General features: G+C 35.7%; 3 protein-coding genes across 5 annotated transcripts; 2 read left to right on the top strand and 1 right to left on the bottom strand.

Annotated features, from left to right (window-relative positions):
• Window positions 1-50: 50 nt before the first annotated feature.
• On the top strand, window positions 51-7,209 carry LOC105232510 (protein zwilch). Of its 2 annotated transcripts, XM_029553031.2 has the most exons (10): window positions 51-182; window positions 257-309; window positions 4,739-5,478; window positions 5,539-5,717; window positions 5,777-5,850; window positions 6,046-6,242; window positions 6,310-6,587; window positions 6,662-6,788; window positions 6,852-6,979; window positions 7,033-7,209. In XM_029553031.2, exons 3-10 carry the CDS (start codon window positions 4,817-4,819, stop codon window positions 7,098-7,100), a joined length of 1,713 nt encoding a protein of 570 aa, XP_029408891.2. In that variant the 5' UTR covers window positions 51-182; window positions 257-309; window positions 4,739-4,816; the 3' UTR covers window positions 7,101-7,209. The 2 variants fall into 2 exon arrangements, with proteins under 2 accessions (XP_029408891.2, XP_011212500.2); XM_011214198.4 differs by lacking the exons at window positions 51-182; window positions 257-309 and adding an exon at window positions 4,431-4,677.
• On the bottom strand, window positions 1,619-4,149 carry LOC105232508 (conserved oligomeric Golgi complex subunit 4). Its single transcript, XM_011214196.4, has one exon. The coding sequence runs from the start codon at window positions 4,021-4,023 to the stop codon at window positions 1,738-1,740; it is 2,286 nt and encodes a 761-aa protein (XP_011212498.2). The 5' UTR covers window positions 4,024-4,149; the 3' UTR covers window positions 1,619-1,737.
• Window positions 7,210-7,679: 470 nt separating the features above from the next.
• Window positions 7,680-16,399, top strand: LOC105232511 (chaoptin). 2 transcript variants are annotated; one of them, XM_011214200.3, is made up of 20 exons: window positions 7,680-8,106; window positions 8,751-8,987; window positions 9,095-9,161; window positions 9,239-9,885; window positions 9,957-10,132; window positions 10,956-11,090; window positions 11,150-11,381; window positions 11,473-11,691; window positions 11,765-11,986; window positions 12,394-12,468; window positions 12,532-12,625; window positions 12,681-12,811; window positions 12,867-12,980; window positions 13,040-13,182; window positions 13,238-13,379; window positions 13,453-13,811; window positions 13,882-14,305; window positions 14,511-14,752; window positions 14,838-15,024; window positions 15,997-16,399. In XM_011214200.3, exons 1-20 carry the CDS (start codon window positions 8,104-8,106, stop codon window positions 16,096-16,098), a joined length of 3,951 nt encoding a protein of 1,316 aa, XP_011212502.1. In that variant the 5' UTR covers window positions 7,680-8,103; the 3' UTR covers window positions 16,099-16,399. The 2 variants fall into 2 exon arrangements, with proteins under 2 accessions (XP_011212502.1, XP_049317435.1); XM_049461478.1 differs by having other exon boundaries at window positions 11,159-11,381.
• The last annotated feature ends 141 nt before the right edge of the window (window positions 16,400-16,540 follow it).

The following is a 16,540-nucleotide window of genomic DNA, read 5'->3' on the forward strand; positions in this document are numbered from 1 at the left end:
TCTGCAATCTTGCAAGAGCAAGAGAATACCCCTTATTATCCAAGGGGTGCAAAATGTTTTATATTGGTTTTTGTTATTTGGCATTTAGAAAACTAATTTAAATATTCAACGCAGTTTATTCAAAGCATATTGGAAGTTAAAATCGTACAACGAAGAATTTCATTTTTCATCTAATAAAGCGAGTATGTATGTATATACCGTTATTTTTAAAAATCCTTATTCCATTTCAATAATTTGTTTTCATGTTTGCCACTAGAGTGTGTAATGGGATCATTTGCTAGTATGACCAGGCAAAATAACTCATGAACGGTAATATTTTTTTACAATAATTAATTTAGGAAGATTTCACTTCAAACTCGACTGTTGTATATACAAAATACTACATACATTTATACATATGTACATATAAAGGTCAGAAATGGATTGATAATATACATACATATAATTCTCGAGTAAAAATATATACATATATGTATGTATATTAATTGTAGAATATAAACAGTACTTTTCATCTAAAATGTAAGTACACGTATTATACCGTGAGCCTGGCTTGTACGTAGTAGCTATTTTAGTCATTGATTATCAGCGAACCGATAAGCGGTTTTTTGTAGCTTCGATTCATATATTTAATATTTATTAGTGGATATTCGTTGCGTTATACTATGGACATTAAGTTATTCGTATTTCTATTATTTCTATATGGTAATGTAATTTCCATAATGTGTATGATAATGCCGAGAACCGATGCTGGAACTATTCAAATGATGTCTTCACAAAGAGCTCGTCGTCAAATTGATATAAATTTGTCAGCTGAACATGATGAGAATAACGACGAAACAGAAATTGCTCTAGAAGCTATAGCCAATTTGTGGCGTAGTGCTGATAGCAAAACACAGATCGAGGGGTCAGTCAAAGTGACACACAATAGCAATTCCATGAATTCCGGAAATACACGTTTTTCAGGACGTTTACATGTTCATCACGACTATAGGAAAAAGTGATTCCGTAAAAATTATCGTTTCCAAATTATTTAATAATATACACCCTCACAAAAGTTCGCATGATCATTTAAAAAATAAAAGCATATACACATATTTATGTATTTCAAATTGCCTTCATTGTTATCAATAAAGAGATAAGATGTTCCACATAACGTAAACACATCTCTTATACATAAATAATGTCCGATGGTCTTTCACTCTAAGAGTGTGATTTGGATTAGTTGGATATCTTTTAAAAACAATGAGAAGACTAACGTCACCATATATTCTTCTATTAATGCTGATGTCTTCTGCAGCAATGTGTCAAAGGTTGTATGATGAAAAACCACATCTAGAGCATCTTCAAAGATATCATCGCCAATTGGATCTAACATTAAGCGCTGATCACGACAGCCGTCGACAAAATACGGACTTATCGCTAGAAGCATTAGCCAACCTTTGGCGTAGTGCAGACAGTAAAACGTCTGTTGATGGAGGAATTAAGTTGGTCCACAGCAAAAACAATTTTGAAACGGATAGCACAAAATATTCCGCACGTCTTGATGTAAAATTTGAACTTGGAAAAAAGTAAAAATTGCATTTACATATGTATATTGTAAAATAAGTACGTGATAATATAATTTTGATTTCTTTTTATTTATATTATATATGTGGGTATTTTGTTAAAGCATTTTAAATATTATAATATAAAGTGTATGTATTAATGTATTTATATATATTTATATTTAGTAAGGATTTATAATTTAATGCGCTTAATGTCATCTATCCGAAAATCGATACGTAATGCTAATAATGTTCGCACTTCTTGAGGCGTTAGCCGCCAAGAAGGAGACTCATTTTCATTATCCGGTCCCCAATAGTCTGAAAGCTCTTCAACTTTTTCCAGATTTAAGATAGTCGCTATCTGCGTTAGACGTGTCATTTTATCGCGCACGGACCACGATGTCACGCCAGTTAAATATGAGCTGAGGGCACGAATTTGCTGGTCAAGTATAAGACCTCCCAACCGATTAAATGACGATTTCTTGATAGCTCTCTCCAGTCTAGATGTTGTATCTGATGTCAAAATGCTAACAAAAGCGTCAAAATTTCGTGGTGTTAGTACATTTTTAAATTGACTTAAAAACGCATCGAGTTGCACAATAAGAGTTTGGATAAAAGTTTCTCCAGCTTCGTAGTCGGCTAGTTCTTCTTCGGATAATATATGGCTATAATTGAAGAATTGATCAATCCAAGGATTTAAGCGAGGTTTAATAGCACTGGACCTTAATTGTGTCATGCCGAAATTCACACAGGCTTTCAAAGTATCTCTTACATTTCTTAATTCAGCTATGCAGCTATCTACGATTCGCTGCTCTGTAACTGATAAAGAGGGGAATGTATTTTTAATGTCTTGTTCCACTGTTTCCCACAATGTTTCAAGGAATTCCGTTGACATATCGGCATTATTCAAGCGATTTATAAAATTGCTGCGTGCTTTTTCACTGTCGCTTGATTGCAATTTGCCATGTTGCACAGCACTTTGTATTGCACTATAAGCCAAATCTGTGTAACCAGAAGGATATCCATTTTTTAATGGAATTTTCAATGCACTTATGAAGTTGCATAAACAGGAAGCGGTGTTATTAATTACTGCACATAATCCATTTACTGATTGTGTTGTTAATGATCGACGAATACATTTGCGTAAAATGTAGAAAACATCATCTACCATAGAGGAACATTGTTGACCCACCTCGAATGTATCTAAAATTATTGCTTTATACACACTTTCTTCCATGAAATGCCTTTCGAAGAGCAGATAAGTGCTTAGTATCTCCTGCATTTTCCGACTAAGATCTGAATTATTTAATATGGTTGATAAGCGTTGAATTTGCTGTTCTTTTTCATTTGCGTCTTTGTCACTTGCCTCAATGTCCGACTTAACTTTACGCTTCAAAAATCTGAAGTATAATTCAACACGAGAATGCATTATTGTTAATTCCAGTATTAAAGCATCCAAATCTTTTGGTTGTGGTTTATCAGTGTTTAATGATTGTTTTTGAAATTGAATAAGGGAAGGCATATTGCCACCCATTGATCGATTGTATTCGTTGATTTGTTGAATTAGATCCGCAATACGCCGATTTTTATTAAATTCTAAAATTACATTCTTCACCTCTAAATCACATTCATTTTGTAGTAATGTGGCTAAGATAATAAGATAACCAGATCCGTAGTATGTCTCTATAATAGGTTTGTTCACCTCAATTACTCTGGCGAAATTTTCAAGCAATGTCGTTAAGGTGTCAGCAAACGCCACTGATAAGCGGTTCTCTGCCTTTGCAATATCTAAAGACGATCGCAGTTCCTTTTCACATTTTACCGCTAATTTCATACAAATGTACTTTCCAAATTTCTCAATACCATCCTGATGCATACCTAATAACGGGAATAATTTCAAGAAACGTTCGACGGAAGCTAAGTCATCTTTATTAACTGCTTCGTCAAAACGGATAACAACGAGCTTTCGCATTTTCTCTGTAGCCTTTTCTAGTGTATGGACCGCATCGCTTACCGATGTAACCGAACCGTTTGATCCGACGTCACCAGCTGTACGCCGTAAAACATTTTGATCAATTGATAAAAAGCGTCCAATGAGTGCAGATCCCTTTTCATAATCTTCTTCCTCAATGGCATTCAAAACACCTTGACTACAAAGCTGCAGATCTATCAAATCGTGAACCCGCTTCTGGCATTCAGATGCTCTACTCCGTGCCATATCTACAGAACGTACTTTAGCACTAACAGATTCGGCTAAATCGGAGGTGTGAGAAATTTGTGAGCTTAATTTTTTAGAGTCTGTGCTTACTGTGTTAAGGGCACCCAGGAAATAACAAATTGCATTCATTTTGGAGTCTAGAATTGACTGCTTGGAAAGTAGGTTTTCTAAATTGGAATTAATGGCTTCCTCTTCGTCTTGTATTTTCACTAAATCTGATTGCATATTGTTTGCTTCATTGGTATCCATAGAAGAAATCATTTTCTTATTTGATTTATATTTATTTTTAGTATATCTAATAACAATATTAGTTTTCAAAAAGATGCAAAGAAAATATTTTATGTCGTGTCAATAACGTAAACAATTCTGATTAATTCTGAAGACTCGAAATCGGTTATCGATTTATCAATACAGCTTAGCATTGTTGCATTTTAATTAACCCATTGGAGTGAACAAAGAATAATTGCAGAAAATATTGATAAATAATTATTTGTAAAGTAATAATAATATATAAATAAGCTAGATAATATATTTCATCGGTTTAAGTTCTCGTAAATATATAAACAATGTTTTAGGATTCTGAAATAAGTGCTATTTATTATTTTTTTGCAACCTAGTCAACCCTGCACCATCTTTATTATTGTTTTTTTTGTAAACAAAGTCAACCCTGTTACAGACTTGTTCGTTTTGAACTTTTGAAAACTTTTTATTGCTTTTTAAAATTTATTTGAATTTGTTTGTTTCACGTCATACAATTTTGGTAATATGTCGACTCACTTGGCTAATGTTTACGCATTTTTATTACGTGAATATGGTGAATCATATACACTAATATATTCCGAACCTCCAACATATTTAAGCAAAATTGTTGGACAGGATAGATGTGGGGGCAAAGTTGTATTCATTTATCAAGAGGTTATAATCTAAATTGAAATTCACGTTAGTTGCATCCTAAGATATTTTATTTATTTTTTAGGATCGTAGTATAAGCGACAAAATCTACACATCACCAAGAAAATTACTGATTAATAAAGAAGACGCTGGTAAAATAGATATGGACCTAACTGGCAGCCCATTGAAAGATGATTGTGTGGTGGATGCCATAGAAGATATTTCATTAAATATAAAGATAGGTCAAGGAAATTCTTGGAAAGTTGAAGAGGAATGCCAGAAAGGGATTCCAATAAAAAAAGCACGTTCTTTGATGTGTAAGGAAAATTTTCAGTTTGTAGATCCTGATGCAAAAGGTTCAATATGGATTCTTTGTAATGGAGCTGATGCGGATAAAACTCTACTTTTGCAATATGAATTTGTTTCCGGTTATTTTAGCCGAGGGATTATTTCTTTTTCTGGGGTGATACAAGTGAATGAAGTAAAAGTAGAATCTCTAATGCAGCAACATATGTCGCTTAATATTGGAATTTCTACTGGTCCAGTGGAAACCTACATTGAGAACATATATCAAATAAAGTCCCACATTTCTGTGAGGTGTTGTTGGTCCTCCACTGCAGCTTTACCTTCTCTAATTGATTTAACGTCATGTGAAGTCACTTTGCGGCAAACTTTTCGACTAGATGCTTGTAATGAATTAACAGAAGATTTCATGAATCAATTACGGATATTGACTGTAATTAAAAACGATATAATAGCGTACAAGGGTTTGGATAAATGTGATGCTGAAGGAGGAAATGAAGTTCTTGTTTACCGCTGTGGCTGGTGAGTGAGCTATATTTATGTATTAGAAATGTTTTTAATTGATTTTAAATATTTCCATAGCGGGATAGATATAAGGGAACTGCGAGAAAGTATTAGCAGGGCATTTACTGAAATTGCCGGTTTAGGAGATATGCAGAGCGCAGAGAGTGGAATCAAGTGCGATATAGAATCTGTTGTGCAACGCATAAAGTTCCGGCAACTTACAGACCTTACAGATAAATTGTGGGAAATTTTGAGACGTAAGCTAAAACAATTAGTGTGTTAGTGGTATACATATATATACTTAGATATTTTTTAGGTTGCTCTTCATATAAAGATCTAAAAATGGCTTTTACGATTCTATTTAAGTGTGCAGCTCACTGCAATATTGTGGTAAGTGCCATAATAACATATTATTCAATAATACATATTTGACTTGCAGCTGTTAAGCTATTAGTTTTTTAACAAGGTAAAAATGCTAATCCCTTAAATGTTTAAAAAGATGGAAAAAATGCAACTTATCGTAAATAAGTATTTTTAGAACTTTGCTTTCTACTACATTTCAATTTCTTCTTTCGTTTTGCTTAGAATACACCAACAAATAAGAATCGACTGGCAGAAATCATTACCGAGGTTGCGAATAAACGCTTGGCCATACCATGTCTCACGGGCACCGAACCTTTGGAATTGCTATTAGAAATCGGTTTGGAAAAACTGTACAAAGACTATGAACTCATATTTGATGAAAGTAAAATATGTAGTTCAAACGATTTGAAAAGCAAAAAGTTAGGCAATCTACGTTAGCAGCTTTATGTATAATATATGTTATTAAAATATATATATATTTTACAGTCTTTTTGATTCGCAACATAACGATGAGAAAATTTCAATGCCAGATGTGCGCAAGTCACTGCGCAATGCTGTGCGTCCAGACCCGGTGGCGATGCGCAAAATATTATTGCATAATAAAACAAAGAGAGATAATAAATTCGAACATGAAGAAACAATAGGTTTTAAGAATAGCAGTTTTGATGAAAACGAGGTGTCTGAGCGTCTGGCCAAGCTATTACAAGTGCATTGTGCTTTGGAACATTTGCTTATGATAGATATCAATCTAAATTTGAGTAACGGTAAGCGATATCGGCAGAGGGCTATCAATATATCTTGTCGTTTTGTTATTTTCCTTGTATAATTTTTTCTTTAGTATATAGCGAGGTATGTGAGCAACTTTTAAGCAAGCCCCCACGTTTTCTAGATAGCATCGACGAAAATTTAGTGGACGAAATAGAAATATCGCTATCTGCACATGATGTGCGTGAACATTTGGAAGGGTGAGTCAGTTTACATTGTGTTATAGGAGCATATTAATATTCAAATTTCCAATATGCTTACAGCAAAGATCCGCATGAACGCCTTATATCAATGCGTTCGGAAAACAAATTTCGAGAAGTAAAATCTACTTTCTATTACAATATGAATAACATTTGCCCTCCTGGTATTTCAGAATATTTTCAATCCGATGGTTAGTTTCTTTTCTTTTTGGTATTAATTGATTTCATAGATTTTTTTTTACAGATAAGGAGGCATCTAAAGAGAACACATATTACAGCTGGTTGTACCGTAAAATTAAAACATTGCATTAACTAAAGTTATTTATTATTTTAATTATTTTATTCAATTGAAGTAAACACAGTTGAGTGCTTGAATTCAATATTATATTTACTAAAAATAAATGGAATCATAAAATTATAATTGTTTATGTTATTAATTGCTGTAAACTATCGATAATAAATATTAAGAAATTACCAATGAAATAACCTCACACTTAAAGTGTTCCTTCACTCATACCGTTAGGTTTTTTAAAAGCCTTGAAACTTGAAATTTCGTTGGAATAATCTTGATCCTTCCAGTATTTTGTCTTTCTTGCGCTCTTTGTTGTGGTCACCATATTCTAAACAGATTTGGAATGCAATAATAAATAATTAAGAGTATTAAACGAAAGTGTATTTTAAGTGCTGTACGCATCCAGATGCTTCCAAATCTGACGCGGACAAAGCAAAACAAGCAAATATAAATTGCGCCGAACGTGGAATTCACACCAACAATTGTTTAAAAACGTACGTAGTAGCTGAGAATATCCGAACAATATGCCACAATATGGTTCAATCCAATTAGTGTGCAGGTTAAGCTGCTTTCTTTTACATAAGTATTTGAAGTGTGCCTCAGAGCAAGCAAGTATCAGAACGACAGTTGAAGTGCTGAGGTCCGGACGTGTTTCAGCACAAAGCAGAAGACTTTGAACAAACGGTGCACATTTGCCAATTGCAAGACAACATTTTTATTTCAACAAAATATATTTATTTGTGTGAAAAAAATTCCTTAAGTGTCCTGTTTCAAAATCAGAAATCCGATCGGAGAGGCACGACGTTACAATCAGCATCAACAACTTGTCCTAACAGCTTTTAACAAAAATACAGAACAGTTTCGTGTTTTTATACTTTTATTCGAAAATCACAGATTGAAAAAATTTAAGTGGGTCGGACGTCGCGAACGTTTTTTGATCTACTCCGGGAGCAATAAAACACTTCAAATACATAAGTACATATGCGAATGCTGCTCAACGTGTAAAATATACAAACAGCGATAATGGTACGTGATTTAATATGATAATGTGCATTAATAAAGTGAAAATTAAATTGCCAAAATTGCTTAAAAATATATGAATTTTGCATGCAAAAATAAATCGCCAATGCGGCACTCTTACGGCTTCGGTGTATGCACATCGACAAGAATGAGGATACATTCATAGGATTGAGTGTGTCCCGTATATTAAGGAAAAGCAATACAGACAGGACATATCAGGACATATGAAAATTAAAAAAAATATATATTTTGCAGTGCTTTATGTTCGTCCTGTAAAAATTTACGATATAATTGAGTTTAGTATTTAGTTTAAATAAATTACATGGAATGCCCATGTAAGTGTTTATATCGCCTTTGTAATATTGTGTATTAACTGGCGAACTTAAAACTTTATCAAAGGAAAGTGTATGTGCCAGAAGTAGGTTGGTCGTGAGAAAATCGTAAACTTTCTCGTCAATGTAACTTTTGTTCTTCCAGTCGAATCTTTATTTTTTAGTTGAAGCATTGTTCGAAAACAAGGACTCGATGTGAAATTTGTATTTATTTACGAGACTAATAAATGTAAATAAGCTCCGATATGTGATATGAACTCACAATAAGTACAGAAAATATATTGTAGTACTAATATCGTTTTTGAATATTTTTGTTAGGGATTGGAGTTCTTCTTCAAATTCGGCTATGCCTTCCTCATCATAACGCTTATGATAATGATATGGATGTCCTTGGCGCGCGCCTCGATGCACATGTATGAAATGGACGATTCACGCAATCCACCATGCACACAAAACGCACTTTGCACGTGTTCGAAATCGGCGCCGGATCTAGGTATAGTTCACTGTAAAGACGTGCCATTTCCGGCGTTACCTAAAATGGTGAACGAATCGAAGGTGAGGATCGAAAAATCATAGCAAACAAGAATGTTTTTATTGAAAGATTTTTGCACACTTGCGATAACGGTTTAATTGTTTTACATCTAAATTCTATTATGAATAAGGTCTTTTCGCTACATATGGAAAACACCGGTTTGCGGGAAATAGAGTCATATTTCTTGCAATCGACAGGTTAGGAACTCTTTACCCATGAGATCTAAACATATTTACATTATTTTGTAATTAAAATTGCTTTCCGAATTTCTCAGGCATGTATCGTTTGAAAATAAGTGGCAATCATTTGACGGAAATACCCGACGATGCCTTCACCGGTTTAGAACGGTCACTTTGGGAGCTATTGCTACCCCAAAATGATCTCGTTGAGATACCTTCAAAGTCCATACGACATCTTCAGAAGTTGCGCCACCTTGATTTGGGAAACAACCATATCACCCATGTGCAGCACGACTCTTTTCGTGGCCTTGAGGACTCACTGCAATGGTTGATTTTACGAGATAATTGTATATCCATGCTGATGGCACATAGCTTCTCGGGCTTACTTATATTAGAAACATTGGATTTGAGTGGCAACAATTTGTTTGAAATTGATCCTAATGTCTTTGTGGATGGAATGCCGCGATTAACCAAGCTTTTACTGACTGACAATATTCTTTCCGAGATACCATATGATGCGCTTGGACCTTTGAAAAGTTTGCGTACTCTGGACATATCCCATAATGTGATATGGTCCTTGGGTGGCAACGACACATACGACATTAAATCCGCCACAAAGCTTAATTTGGACAATTTGCATTTAGAATACAATAACATTGATATGTTGCCACCAAATTCTTTCAAGAACTTCGATATTGTGAACAGAACATTCTTCGATGGTAATCCCATACACACTCTTAGGGTGAGTGATTTGCTGGAATCAATAGAATATCTGCATAATATTGATTCTACTTCTTTATATGCTACGCCTAGGAGGACGCCTTCAAACCGGCCAAAATAAGAGAGATCTATATGCGTTACTGCGGCCTGACTAACGTATCGCCGCTGGCTTTCGACAGCTTAGTCAACAGTTTGCAGATCCTAGATCTGTCGGGCAACAACTTAACGCACTTACATCACAAACTATTTAACAATTTCGATGTGTTAAGGTGAGTACGAGGTAATGTCCGGTTACCCATTAAGGGTTGGGGTAGCAAACTACTTATTTTTGAAAGCAAAGCTTAAAATACTTTCCTGAGGTTAATACGTCATACAAAACTATAGGTAGTTCACATACATATTTACCAGTATATACGCATATGAGTGGGCATATTGGTAGCATTGATGTGTTCCATGAGCTGTCGCGTCGGTATGTGGAGGCTAAAAGTGGTACAACAGCTCGTGTGTGCGCTTGAGTATTGCGAGCGTAGTCTACTAAGGCGAAACAGATGACGGCGCCGTGTTGCATTCACTGCCATTCTAATCCGATTGCCGCAATATGTTGACGCAAACTAAAAAAAAAAATGCTTCAACTTATAAATGGTTCACGAAACCAATGGAAAGTACTGATCAACCAACCACAGTGAAAAATAAAACTAAGCAAGAAACGCTTGCAGACGACCGAATTGGGGGAAATATTTGCACCTTGTTAAAAGTAAACAATATGGCTTCTGCTGACTGTTATACAGGGCACTTAAATATAATGGCATGGTAATTACCATATACCGTTAGGTACTCAGCCACCGGTATTGCCGATTACTAAGTGACCTTTTTGACCATTTTTTAAATGGTTACACACTAACTGACAGAAGCGAGCTAACAGTACGAGAGCTTAGTGAATTTCGCAATTTACAAATAAGTTTGATTTCTATTTATAAATAATGTATGTATGTTGAGTCTCCAGAGCTTTCACAAATCCACTACAGCGAATTGCAGTAAATGGTTAATACCTCTTTCATATTTACATATATATACATATATACCGTAATGCAGAGTTATTAGCTTGCGGGACAACAAGATCAAGATCGAGCAGCCGCTGGAGACTTTCAACGCCATGCAGTACACCCTGCTCAAATTGGACTTAAGCGGGGATAAGAACGACCCAACAAATCTTCAGACCCTACGCAAGTAAGTCTCGTATTTGACATTGCTTAGCAGCAAAAACATTTGTATTTATTTGCAAAAAGTATGACCAGAATGCGGAATATGCGTTCGTTGTCAATGTCGCGCATGGGTAGTGCCACAACAATAGGTCCGGACGACTTCAAGGATTTCGGTGTGGAGCTAGAGGATTTACAAATCACTCGCGCCACACTCGCGACCATACAATCACATGCCTTCAAACATGTACGCGGCCTTAAGCATTTGGACTTCAGCGAGAATGGTATACAAACAATAGAAAACGACGCATTTCACGAGGTGAGCTGTTGTTATTGTACATTTCGGATAATTATGATTTGTTCTTCAATATGTTACGTGAACACATACAACGTTTATTTTGATGCCCTAGATTGGTCACTCGCTGATTTCGTTAAAAATCTCGCATGGCTTCACGGGCACGGCGCTGCCGGCCGATCCGTTGCGGCATTTGACCTCACTGCAAGAACTGGACTTTAGCAACAACAAAATCACCAGCATGAGCGATACCAGTTTCCACTTCTTGAAAAATCTGCGGCTGCTGGAACTGCACGACAATCGCATCGAGCAGGTCATGAAGGGCACTTTCCAAGTAAACATCTGAGAATTGATTATCTAGAGACAAAATGCCTTGTGATATATGTATATGTTCTTACATTTGACAGGGTGACATCCATTCCAAATTGGAGGAGATATCGCTACGCTTTAATCACCTAACACAAGTGTCGCAACATACATTCTTTGACCTGGAGGCTTTGAGGAAATTACATTTGGACGACAATAAGATCGAACGTGTCGAACGAAGAGCCTTTATGAATTTGGATGAGCTGGAACACCTCAGTTTGCGCGGCAATAAACTAAATAATTTAGCTGACGAGTCGTTCCAGGTATAAAATATTGATAAAAACTGGTCCATATATGTACATATGTATTTACAGCAGTACTATATTCGTAGTAATACAAGTATTAATGAAATTTGAAGTTTTTAAACGAACACTAGATTGCTCAGTCTGATCCGCTAGAGAAAGCTGAAAATTAGCTACTTTTATTTTTAATAAGATAATCTCGGAGTGTGTAATCTCTACGAATCCCTGTCTAAAAAAATCAAAACATAATACGAAAACTCGTATTATCCGAAATCGGTCAAACTTGCCTTAAGTAGTTTCGTTGCCTCCATTTTTGTGTTGTGTATAGAGATGCGGAAACCTGCTCCACATCTAGACTGCTAGGCGTTTCTTTATTGCTAAAAAATCTGTCTTACTGTTTATTAACGGTTATTATATTTAAAAAACAGAACTTACCAAAATTGGAAATTCTCGACATGGCTTTCAATAACTTACCGAATTTCAACTTCGACTATTTTGATCAAGTAAGTGACCCGTCACTTTTGAAAAGATATACCCACATAAAAACGAATTGAATTAACTTCTAGGTGGGCACCTTATCCACTCTAAATGTAAATGTGAGCCACAATCAAATCAAAATGCTAATGTACAATAGTTCGTGGGCGGGTCGAGCTGATCACGGTAAGAACCTCAGTTCGGATTTTGAATACACTTTTATCATCAGCTTTATCTCCAGGTTCAATGCACCATTCAAATATAAAGTTACTGGACTTGTCACACAACAATATATCTCTGATACATCCAGGCTACTTCCGGCCAGCGGAGATTTCATTGACCCACCTATACATGGGCTATAACTCACTGATGGTAAGTTTCTAAAAAACATAAAAATCGGCTTATAATGTATAAAACAAATCAACAGAATGCAACGCGAGATGTGTTCGGTAATATGCCGCATCTGCAATGGCTGGACCTGTCTTATAATAGTATACGCGAGCTGGATTTCGATGCGTTTAAAAATACCAAGCAGCTGCAGGTGAGTGGAATGAGGAATACATATTTTTAGAAATTAAATATTTTTCCTATTTTAATTAGTTAATATATCTGGATCACAATTACTTAACGGACATACCCCAGGACATCTTCAAACCCATTTACGCCTTGCGCGTTATCGATCTGTCACATAACCATTTACGAGGTTTGCCTGACAATCTTTTCTATAACGGCGGCATGGAAAAGTAAAAATAGAATCCATTGCATAGAACTTTAACTGTATTTTCCATTTCCTAACAGAATGGACGTTTCGCACAATATGCTGCTCAAAATACCCTCATCATCCCTGTCCAGCTTGGCCGCTTTAACGCTTTGTGAGCTGCACTTATCTAATAACTTTATTTCAACTATACACAGCATGGACTTATCCAATAAGTTCAGGGTTTGTATAATTTATGGGAGATATACCTGGTAGCCGTGGAGAATTTGTTTAATATATTCCAATAATTTTATAGTCTCTGCGCTTCCTGGACATTTCTTACAATTACTTGCTGCGGATAGACGACGCAGTTTTCGCCACAATGCCTCGACTCGCTGCGCTTGACCTCTCACACAACCGTGATCTCAAAGTGATGGACAAGTCGTTCATGGGTCTGGAAAACTCACTAATTAAACTAGGAATGGAGAATGTTTCTTTGAGCACTATTCCCGAGATACGCTTAAAGTACTTGCGCGAACTGCGCTTGGGTTATAACGAACTGCCGTCGATTCCGCAAGAATTGGCCTTCAACATGAGTAATTTGCGCATGCTAGATTTGTCCAATAATGACTTGACTAATGTACCGCTAATGACACAATCACTGCCACATTTAAGGTTTGTCTTAGACGTTCTTTATTCAGTTAAACTGTACTTTTACTATTGCTTTTTGAATGAACGTTCACAGGAAATTGATGCTCTCGGGCAATCCAATAACCTCGCTTAATAATAATAGTTTCGACGGTGTCAATGAGGATTTGGAAATGTTAGACATCTCCAATTTTCGTTTGCATTACTTTGAATATGGTTGTTTAGACTCATTGCCACATCTGCGCTCGCTCAAACTTACCGCATACTCGCATTTGGAACACTTCAATATACCTCATTTGTTGCGGCACCATCATAATGTACGTGAACTTTGGATTGAAGCGCCGCAACCGTTCACTCGAATCATAAAGAAGGGTTCGGGACCGAATCAGGACATTCAGCAGGTGCAGATGGGTCAACCCACTGATTTGGCGCGTGAAATGGAGGGTCATCTACCATCGAAGTTGACGAATATAACTTTCAGTGGTCCGCAGTTTAGTAGTCTCAATGAACGCATTTTGAAGGTTAGTTCTGAGTATTTTTAAATACTACTTTTATATAAAAACGACCCTTTAAGGTACAAGGGCATATAACATTTAATTTTTGTTTTTTATGATACATTGCCATGTATGCATTTGAACTCTTGGTTCCGAGTGGCATCGCCCTTTTAATGCATCCTCTTGTCGAAGCTAACACTCAACACGAATTACTATTTTTTCTCCTTCTTAGGGCATGAGGTCGCCGTACATATACATGCAACTATTTAACACTACACTGAAGGAGATACCGACCAATTTCTTCAAACATATGGGTCGGGTCCGCAATATATCATTGGATATACGCTACAACAATCGAATGTTGAAAAAAGTACCAAATCCCAATACTGGGAATGTACCTTTCTTGCCGAACAGCGTTTTTCTCACCGAACTTAAAATGTCCGATTCTGATTTGAACTGCGATTGTGATTTGGGGTTCGTAGCCGCAATCTGTTAATAGAACACACAAAGCAAATTTTATAGCTTTTAATATTTTTTTCGTTTTTACTTTGCCTTTCAGTTGGGTAGAGTTTTGGCAGCGCAAACGAAGACAGTACATTTGCTCATCACAAACCTGGACCGATGCTGTGTTCAGAACATTCATGAATTCGCCTTGCCAAGTGTATGGACGACACAATTGCGATGATCATGATGATGATCTGCGTGAGACCCGCTGTGATAATAAAGGCGGACAGCAGTTGATGGAAGTAAGAATTTAATACCTTAATGTCCTTAAAAAGTCAATGACTGAAAGTAGTTTGCGTGGATCAGGTTTATTGGCTTTTCTACAGTAAGAAGTTTCACTGAAAAGTGTTATCCGTGATTCGATTTAGGGACCGTAGCTGGAAGGTTGTTGACTGATCTATCTTATCTTTAATAAGTGTATCTATAAATATTTTTTGCGATCGAAGAATATTAGTCACAATAATATTTCTATAATCCGATGTTTTAAATTTTGTTTCAACAATCTTTGGCCCCAATGAATTTACAGATAGTAAGAATTTGATTAAGTCGTAGTAAAGTTGAAAATCTGCTTAATGAACAAATAAGGAAGGCTAAGTTCGGCTGTAACAAAAGTTTTCATAATCTGCAATCATAAATTGCAACTTGCAAGGATCAAAGCTAGGGAAATACCTTCAGTTGTTGGTATAGCTTTACATTATAAAAATGTTGCTCAAATTGCTAATCGGTTAGTCGTGACATCGCCCATTGTTCACGTTTGACACCCGGAGTAATCATTCCGAGTATGAAATTTCATGTCGTTGGTTTCTTGAGCCATTGATTTATCGCACTTTGGATGTGGTTATCATCCGATTCTACCTATCACGCTGTCGAAATACTTTGTCTTCTAAAAATTTTATAATATAGCTTCATTGGTTTGGCAGATATACATATACATAAAAGCTATTAGGAAGTGGGACCACGCTCACTTTTTTAACTTTTCAAGGCACAGTTGTCCTCATTATTGCGATTCGTTGTACTAAGTAATAGTTTTGCATACAAATTTTCTTCTTAGTTATGACAATTTATAGATTTTCTATTAATGACGTTTTGTGGGCCCGATTATGCACATCTATTAACGTTCGGTTCAAATATAGTAGGTTCTAAGTAGTAGTAGGTCTAAATAAAATCAACGAGTAATTTGTATTAATATTCATAATTCATTTGGCTATTTTCAGGCACTGAAATTCGATTTGGAATGCGGATGGGATAATGCCGGTTGTCGTGAAACGTTCATTCTGCTAATAACAGCCTTACTAATGATCGTTTTCTGGATGTGACTGTTGAGATGCGCATTCAAAGTGTCGGCAGATTTTTACAAAACCTTAGAGAAGGTATACGGAGACAGTCCGCTTTAAAGAGCAGTAAAGTATCAAAGTAAAAAGAGTTGAAGCGTAAAGAGGATGGAAAGTATAGAGAACAAGTGTGCTACCCGATGAAACCCAAAATAAAGTACAATTCCCGGACCTCAGCTGAAATTGGATTCGTAGAGTTTTTGTAGTTTAACCGATAATTGAATGTGCTGGATTAACTTATAAAATTTGTAATTGTTATGAGCATATTTTAGTTTCATAATTTTTTAATAATTTTTGGTTAAGAAAAAATTGCGATTATGAAAATTTAAGGCACTTAAACATAAGTAATGCACTCATATACATGTATAGTATAATTGAATCGAAATTTACTCTCACCTCTAATGGAAATAAGTTTTCTAATTTGTTT

The sequence above is a fragment of the Bactrocera dorsalis genome, unplaced genomic scaffold (genome assembly GCF_023373825.1).
Source record: "Bactrocera dorsalis isolate Fly_Bdor unplaced genomic scaffold, ASM2337382v1 BdCtg041, whole genome shotgun sequence".
In the NCBI taxonomy this organism is placed as follows: Eukaryota; Metazoa; Arthropoda; class Insecta; order Diptera; family Tephritidae; genus Bactrocera; species Bactrocera dorsalis.

What these genes read in the sequence shown, in the direction of transcription:
- LOC105232511 (XM_011214200.3), top strand. An exon ending in AACAATTTCGATGTGTTAAG is followed by an intron (nt 10,133 to 10,955) that starts GTGAGTACGAGG and finishes ACCGTAATGCAG; the next exon opens with AGTTATTAGCTTGCGGGACA. An exon ending in TATAACGGCGGCATGGAAAA is followed by an intron (nt 13,183 to 13,237) that starts GTAAAAATAGAA and finishes ATTTCCTAACAG; the next exon opens with AATGGACGTTTCGCACAATA.
- LOC105232510 (XM_011214198.4), top strand. Translation starts at nt 4,528, where the DNA reads ATGTCGACTCACTTGGCTAATGTTTACGCATTTTTATTACGTGAATAT. An exon ending in ATTGTGGGAAATTTTGAGAC is followed by an intron (nt 5,718 to 5,776) that starts GTAAGCTAAAAC and finishes GATATTTTTTAG; the next exon opens with GTTGCTCTTCATATAAAGAT. An exon ending in GTGCGTGAACATTTGGAAGG is followed by an intron (nt 6,789 to 6,851) that starts GTGAGTCAGTTT and finishes ATATGCTTACAG; the next exon opens with CAAAGATCCGCATGAACGCC.
- LOC105232508 (XM_011214196.4), bottom strand. Translation starts at nt 4,023, where the DNA reads ATGATTTCTTCTATGGATACCAATGAAGCAAACAATATGCAATCAGAT.